The sequence below is a fragment of the Sinocyclocheilus grahami genome, unplaced genomic scaffold (genome assembly GCF_001515645.1).
Source record: "Sinocyclocheilus grahami isolate Dianchi unplaced genomic scaffold, SAMN03320097.WGS_v1.1 scaffold1923.1, whole genome shotgun sequence".
Classification (NCBI taxonomy): domain Eukaryota; kingdom Metazoa; phylum Chordata; class Actinopteri; order Cypriniformes; family Cyprinidae; genus Sinocyclocheilus; species Sinocyclocheilus grahami.
Genome location: NW_015507102.1, coordinates 175303 through 183694, shown reverse-complemented (window position 1 = coordinate 183694; position 8392 = coordinate 175303). Strand labels below are relative to the sequence as shown.

At 38.9% G+C, this 8392-nt stretch overlaps 1 protein-coding gene across 1 annotated transcript in view; it reads left to right on the top strand.

Moving 5' to 3' along the window:
- LOC107573360 (stonustoxin subunit alpha-like) overlaps window positions 1-7891 on the top strand; it is a 12902-nt gene extending 5011 nt beyond the window's left edge. The window contains exon 2 of the mRNA XM_016259800.1: window positions 7226-7891. Within this exon, the coding sequence (XP_016115286.1) occupies window positions 7226-7768 (543 nt within the window). The 3' untranslated portion in view covers window positions 7769-7891. The remainder of the gene's footprint in view (window positions 1-7225) is intronic.
- Window positions 7892-8392: the final 501 nt, after the last annotated feature.

The window sequence follows — 8392 nt, the reverse complement described above, 5'->3', positions numbered from 1 at the left end:
TTTTGACTCATATTTTTTATTCCTGTACACTTTGACTTTTTATATATTAAAAAAAAAACTGATGTTTTCTGGTGATTAAAGAGATGTTAAAAGTCAAAAGTCTCTCTCTCTCTCTCTCTCCCATTTCACTTCCTGTCAGCTCTACACTGTCCTATTTAAATAAAGACAAAAACGTCAAAAATAGACCTTAAGAAAAGTAAACAAAAGGCTTGAAAACATGATCTGTGGGGTTTAAGTGAGCAGTCAGCTCGGTGGAACTGAAGGTACATCTTCATGTCTGTGACTAGTGTTTACTGAGCTTTGATGGCTGATGAATGAACAAAAGTTGACTATTAAATTAACTATTAAAAACAGTTGAACATCAGTTCACAAATAAAACATGAGTGAAAGTGACACGTGGCCAAGTATGGCCCATACTCGGAATTAGTGCTCTGCATTTACCCATCCAAAGTGCACACACACAGCAGTGAACACACACACCGTGAACACACACCCAGAGCAGTGGGCAGCTTGTTGGGGGTTCGGTGCCTTGCTCAAGGGCACCTCAGTCGTGGTATTGAAGGTGGAAGAGAGCGCTGTACATTCACTCCCCCCACCTACAATCCCTGCCAGTACGAGACTCGAACCCACAACCTTTAGGTTATGAGTCCAATTCTCTAACCATTAGGCCACGACTTCCCTTAAAATATTGTTTAAATTAATGAGATGTATTAGGGCTGGGCAATATGGCCTAAAAATGGCCCATGTTGTAATGAGTGATATATAAATCATGAAGCAGGTTTGTGTTCCTGTCTTTGACACGCATCTTCAGCACAGTTTGCAGTGCAGGCTGCAATATTAATAATATTACATTTTATTGTTTTTTTGAAATGCACATTTGACAATAGCTTGAGTTTGGATGCAGATGTAAGTTTATGTTCATTATCAAAAACAGGAACATCTGTAAAAATTGTAACAATCTCATTTTTATATGGTGAAATTTAGTTAATCTGACTGCTTGAGTTTTATTAAAATTAACCATTGGTCTTCCATAGTAGCAAACATTTAGATTATGATAACCACAGTTAAAACCACACATATAGCACCTCAATACCATGGTAAAAATATAACTATGGGTTCTAGGTATTTGTATGAAAAACAGTAGTCTAACTACACAAACGCTATAGCTTAATCACAAAAAATACTGTATTTATATTCCATTACTCCTTTAATACAATGAATTCATGTCTATATTAATAATATAATCAAATTTGATATGAATATCCCACATTTCTGCCACAATACCATGGTGCCGTTAGTGTTACTACAGTAAATTCATGGTAAATTATGGTGATTTGTAGATGGAAAAGTCTTCTGACTGTATCATTGCTCACAGTGTTTCTGCTGTTTGTCAGCACTGTTTCATCTGGATATAAACTAGTTTAAATCAGCGAGTCATTTGTGTTCTTCGCTGAATTCAAGCTCTTCACACTTGAATCTCACAGCGCTGTTTAGTGTGGCGTGACCGAGACTCATCAGTGAATAACTCATCTGCTCTAGTGAGCTGCTGCTTGAACTTTGATTCTGCATTAACAAGGTTAAACAAGGCCTAAACCACACTACTGTAGGTCTGCACAATGACATATTCTTAATGGTTAATTATTAACATTGCTAATCAAATTGTGATAATTACTGTCAATTTATAGAAATTACATTTAATGTTTGTTTTTAAAGGGGTCATATGACGTTGCTAAAAAGAACATTATTTGGTGTATTTGGTGTAATGCAATGTGTTTATGCGATTAAAGGTTCAAAAAACACATTATTTTCCATGTACTGTACATTATTGTTGCTCCTCTATGCCCCGCCTTTCTGAAACAATTTTTACAAAGCTCTTCGTTCTGAAAGCAAGGTGTGCTCAGCTATCCAGTGCGTTGTGATTGGCTGAATGCCTCAAGAGTGGGACGGAAATGTTACGCCCCTTACCATACTGTGATGCCCTTTCCGGCCGGAGCGACGAGACAAAAACATTAAAACCCATTATAAACGAGGCATTTGTTGCATCCAGTGGGCACACAGTTACTGATTATAATGACTTATACTGTGTTTTTACGTGTTGTTTTGTGAATCGCGCTGCACAAACATAAAACCATGTCTGCATTTGTAATCGGAGAAACGACAAACAACAAGCACTACTCTACACTGCTCAAAACTCGCGTTTGAATCAGTGGCAAATTCTTTAAATGAAAACGTACTTACAGGCTGTGAGTCAGTCTTAGTGGGTTGCAGAAGCGTTCTAGCTCACATCCTCATCTTCTCAGAATCTAACAGAACCGCAGACTGAAGGCGGATCACTGATGTGAGGCCTTTAAGGTCTGAGAAGATTCACGCCTCTCAAGATGGGCTTGTCCAATGAGAAAGGCTGAAATCCCAAGTGGGAGGTTGCAATTACTGGAGGGTTTTACGACGCTTTGTGTGAGGGCATGGTAATTTGCAAATGGAACTCGAGTGGGGGGTGATGAAAGATTACTAAAGGTTCTTAGAACACTAATATGTTGCATAGGTATAAACATATAATATACACTCTCAATTAGATAATCCGAATACGAATTCATAGAGACCAAACATGGTATAAGCAAGGTTACATGGATGAGTGGTTCTATCATAAACATGCATTAAATAGTCTACAATAAAACAGACAATATACAAGACAGCAATAATATATACAATGACCTGAAGGATATGTGTGTTCATTCATAGAAAGGTTTCTCTATGAATTAATTAGAGAAGAATCCATTTATGGGCATTGTGTGTCTTTCCTAAGGGTAAATGAAGTGTGAGTTTCTCTGCCCGCATTCCTTTGGGCAATAAAACCAGTGATATCAGCCTTGGTTGCCATGGAACCAGAGGCCTGTTCTGCCTTTCTGAGGTGTTATGCGCATTTCGGGGGAAGGGTCCATAGACCCTCATATGGCTTGTTAACTGAAGGGTGTTACAGAGTATTTAAGTATAACACAAAAATATATACTGTGTGTCTGATTGGTCCAGATGCTACAACACACACACACACACACACACTCTCTCTCTCTCACACACACACTCTTTCTCTCTCTCTCTCTCTCTCGCTCTCTCTCACACACACACACACACACACTCAAACAGGTTTGTTTTTATGGTTTATGGGGACTCTCCATAGGCGTAATGGTTTTTATACTGTACAAACCGTATTTTCTATTGCCCTACACCAACCCTACCGCTAAACCTACCCCTTACAGGAAACTTTCTGCATTTTTAGATTTTTAAAAAACTCATTCTGAATGATTTATAAGCCTTTTGAATTATGGGGACACTGAAAATGTCCTCATAAATCACATTCTCGTTGTAATACCTATGTCATACCCATGTTATTATACAAATTTGTGTCCTCATAAACCACATAAACATGCACACTCTCACACACTCTCTCACACACACACACACACACACACACACACAGTCTCAATTCAATTCAAATGAGCTTTATTGGCATGACTTGCACAGTATTGCTAAAGCATTGTCCATTACATGAATAAGGAATAAACAAAACAAGAATATATCTGTAAAATAATTATGTATTAAATAATCGTTTAAGTAAATAAGTGCATGTATACTTTCTTTCTTTTTTTCCCCACAAACAAGAAACAAGAAAAATATTTAAAGGAGTGGTTTACTGGGTTTTTTCTAGGCTTGATTGTGTTTGGGTGCTGTGTTAATGCTTTGTTTAAAAAAAAAACATTATTTTTCACATAATTTACCTTTATTCCACACCGCTCTGTCCCTTCTCTGAGAAACACGCTGATCTTTTCCTGTATTTATGAAGCCCTGCCCTCAGAAATAGGCAATGGGCTCTGATTGGTTAGCTAGCCCAGTGTGTTGAGATTGGCGAAACCAGTGAAGTAACAACAGTGCAGATATAATGATTAGTAGTGCAAAATAGCTTATTTAGACTGATTAAAGTGACAGTGTGTGTGTGTTTGGGAGGGGGGAGTGGGAGAGTCCGTCAGAGGGTCAGAGTTCAGTGGTGCGTGGGGCAAAAGAGGGGAGGGGGGCAAGGTCGGGAGGGAGTTCAGCTTCCTGACAGCCTGATGGATGAAGCTGTCCTTCAGTCTGCTGGTCCTGGCCTGGAGACTCCGCAGTCTCCTCCCTGATGGCAGCAGACTGAAGAAGCTGTGTGTCGGGTGGGTGGGATCACCTGCAATGCAGAGGGCTTTGCGGGTGAGACGGGTGTTGTAAATGTCCTGGAGGGAGGGGAGAGAGGCACCAATGATCTTCTCAGCTGCTCTCACTATGCGTCGAAGTGTCTTGCGGTAGGACGCGTTGCAGGCACCATACCACACAGTGATGCAGCATTAAGAAACTTTATAGAAGTATTAACAAAATCTGGCAAGGATGTATCCCATGTGATACAGGAAAGCATGCAATTTATGCACACACAAAAAAGACTAAGCCTTGCAAGTAATGTCTGATTGGAACAATGATCTGGCGGACGGACTTATGCACCGGATCAAAAATCCAATGCAAAAACAGATTCAGGACCTTTTCACCTTTGTGTTAATCGTGCTCCAACTTGCGCTCACAAGCTGCACCATCAAGCGATTGGTCATCCAGAACTCAAACACTTCATTGAAGCTTTGTGACTGCCAGAGATCTTCGAAAGCCTAAAGTCTTGCAAAGACCCTCTCAGAAGAACTGCCAAAGCCTCTCACCAGAAAACCAACCAATCTCCGGAGGCCTTCCCAGAAACTACATCATCCAGACGCCAGATCAGCAACCAATCAAAAGCCCCGGGATTCCCTCAAGCAGCCAAACAAGGAAGCTTTTCAGCTGTCACAAACGCAAGTAACAAACAAGGTCTTCTATCTGCTGAAATCGGTGCTGAACTAATTAAGCAGTAAACGTAAGACAAATCTCTGCTTTGTGATTTTCTCAGTTTGAATTTAAAGAACTCGTGGAAAACGAGTGTTAGAACTTTGGGAACTTCATGCAAACTCCGTTAACTAATTTTCCTGAACCTTTTGTGTGTGTGTATGTGTGTGTGTGTATGTGTGTGTGTTTTAGCTTAGTTTAATGTAATCTAGAATAGCCAATAAATTCTTGTTTCATTTATAAAGAAGTATTGTTGTAGCATTTGGACCAATCAGACTCACCGTTTTTCATTAGATTTAACAAATCAATTATTAGAGCATTTGAATGGTGCCAGGATGTCTGCGAACATACCATGTTTGGTCTCTATGAATTCATCTTCAGATTGAGAGTGCATATTACATGCTGATACCTATGCAACATTTGAGTGTTCTAAGAATCTTTCCTAGTTTGTGCATCAACACCCAAGCAAATTACATTTGCAAATTACCATGCCCTCACACAAAGGGTCGTAAAACCCTCCAGTAACTGCAACCTCCCGCTTGGGATTTCAGCCTTTCTCATTGGACAAGCCCATCTTGAGAGGTGTGAATCTTCTCAGACCTTAAAGGCCTCACATCAGTGACCCGCCTTCAGTCTGCGGTTCTGTTAGATTCTGAGAAGATGTGAGCTAGAACGCTTCTAAGGACACCCTAAGTTCGCGCCAGGCCTCGGGCCTTGACTTTCCATTCACCAAGATCATCTGACTCAAACTGGTTCTTTTCCATCAACCAACTTCAGAAAAAAGATTAACTTGAGCCTTCAGATTGCATGAGGACTCTCTGTCAGACAGACATGTAAGTATTAAACTTAGTCGTATTAATTGATACATTAAGTATCATTTGCACCTTTTTACAAAGGTGTGTTTGAACTAAGAAGCTGATGTTTCCTTCAGGCTGTAGATCTGCTGAAAAGCAAATGGTACCATAGCTTCATGCTTCATTTCTCTTCTCTTTACTGCCTAAGCTTTAATCCTGTTCCTATACCAACTGTATGTGTGTGTGTGTATGTGTATGTTAGACTAGTTTAAGTGTTTATGTAGTTAATAAAGTCTTACTTGTATCACACTTGACGTTGTTCATTGTTTGCTCATAACTGGAGTCCCTAATCATGCAGACATTTGCTACAGGCTCTGTGTAGTATTGTACAGTAAGAGTTATTTCCCTTAACCAGGAAATTAACGTTCTTAGAATTGACAGACAGTTGACCCTGAGAGGTCAAGTAAATACTTACAACGGATATAAATATTTACAATTAATTATAACTAGTTATGATTAATTATTCATATTTCCCCTTTGAGGTGATTCGCTACATTGTCTTGTGTGTATTTAATTTAAAAGTCAAAACTCTGCCCAGATCTTAGTTACCTAGCTCTTAGCTTATAAATTATCACTAGCATGTGTTGACCTGTGGCCAGGGATAACACAAATATCAAAAAATTGTTACGATATACTGATTTTAATGTTCGCTGGACAAACAGTTGATAAAGTATAAACTAATCAGATTTGGAATCCGTTAAATCGCGTTGATTTTGAATCTTCAGATTCGATTCCCCCCAAAAACCTGAGTTAAAATAAAATAGTTCATTTTATTACATTGTTAGCTTTTAATATATGGTTTTATCCTGATTAAAGCTTTAACACAGTACAGCAACTGCACGCGCGTCCATATTTAATGCTTCTCATAGCTATGTGAAAATAAGTGTATAATAGGAACAGTTCATTGCTGGAGCTGAGCTGAATATGAGAGAGAGAGAGAGAGAGTTGCAGAGCGTGTGCAGAGCAGGGGACACGAGGAACAGCATTAAGAGCCGCTGCTTTTGAACATTGATTTTGAATCTTGTGAATCCATTCGAATCGTTAGAAGACAGAATCGTGATTCATATATGAATAGATTTTTATGTGCACCTCTAGTTTTCTCTTCCTCTTCTCTAAATGAGCGCAGCATGGCCTCGCCCCCTTTGCTGCATGTTCCCGAGGGCAGGGTTTATCTGGGTTTGTGATGTCACGAACCCGGGAAGTAACTCGTTGAAGTCCCTACCAGCCGTTTTTGTAGGCATTAAACTGGCAGAATTTTAAAAGACGATATCTCCATTTGCATTGAACTTTCAGCTTCGTAACTTTGCAGATATTGTTTATGCTCAAACAGCAACATTACACACTAACTAACATTAAAAAAGTGAAATTGCAATCAACCACCCCTTTAAGACATTGTAAAAAAAATAAAAAATAAAATACTTTGCACAACAGTACAACATGTAAGAAATCACACACACACACAGCTGTAGTAATTGTTGATGTTCTGAATGTCTCTGTTCTTGTGTTCAGATGCCTGTTTTCTCACACTGGATCCAAACACAGCACACACTCAACTCAGACTGTCTGAAGAGAATAGAAAGGTGACACGTGTGAGAGAGAAACAGTCGTATCCTGATCATCCAGACAGATTTGATGAGTGTCGTCAGGTGTTGTGTAGAGAGAGTGTGTGTGGACCCTGTTACTGGGAGATTGAGTGGAGGGGATATGATGTGTATATATCAGTGTCATATAAGAGCATCAGCAGGAAGGGACGGGATAATGAGTGTCGGTTTGGACGTAATGATCAGTCCTGGAGTTTGATCTGCACTCACTCCAGTTACTCATTCAGACACAATAAGATAGAGACTCATCTCCCTGTAAAGTCCATCAGCAGGAGAATAGGAGTGTTTGTGGATCACAGTGCAGGATCTCTGTCCTTCTACAGCGTCTCTGACACAATGAGCCTCATCCACACAGTCCAGACCACATTCACTCAGCCGCTCTATCCTGGGGTTTATGTTAATAATGAATCATCAGTGAAACTGTGTTGATGAATCAGAGAATGACGAAAGATTCTACCCATAATTGCTTTGAGCTGCATTATAAATCAGTAACAGTGAGATGTTATAGTCTCTTCATGACATTAATACTGCAGCTCAACTTCTGTCACTGAAATAACAGTCAGAATAAATGTGTCAGAAATCCTCATATAGACAGTAAGATCTGTGTGTGAGTGTGTGAGAGCGAGTGTGTGTGTGTTTGTGGGAGTGTTTACTACATTTATTGTAGTGTCACATCAATCATTTGTATTATTACTATCAAAATGTTCTTTCAATTGAAAAGTTCTTCATGAATCATATTTGTGAAAAGTACATGTCATTCATTTTTCTCTATTGTTTTTGTGCATAAATAATAAAACCCGATGAGAAATGAACTTTGATGTTTGTATCATGAATATAATCGATTCCTCACAAGACTGACATGAGCTTCAGGAGAGTTTCTGACATTATTAAATAAAACAATCATAGCATTTAATAAAATATATTTTAACTACAGAAAAGCTGTATTAAATTATTTTAGTAAATAAAAATAAGTAAATAAAATCACCGCTTGAAAGAGATCCCATAATATGTAAAAATGTGATAAAATATGTATAATCTGCTGATTTGATAATA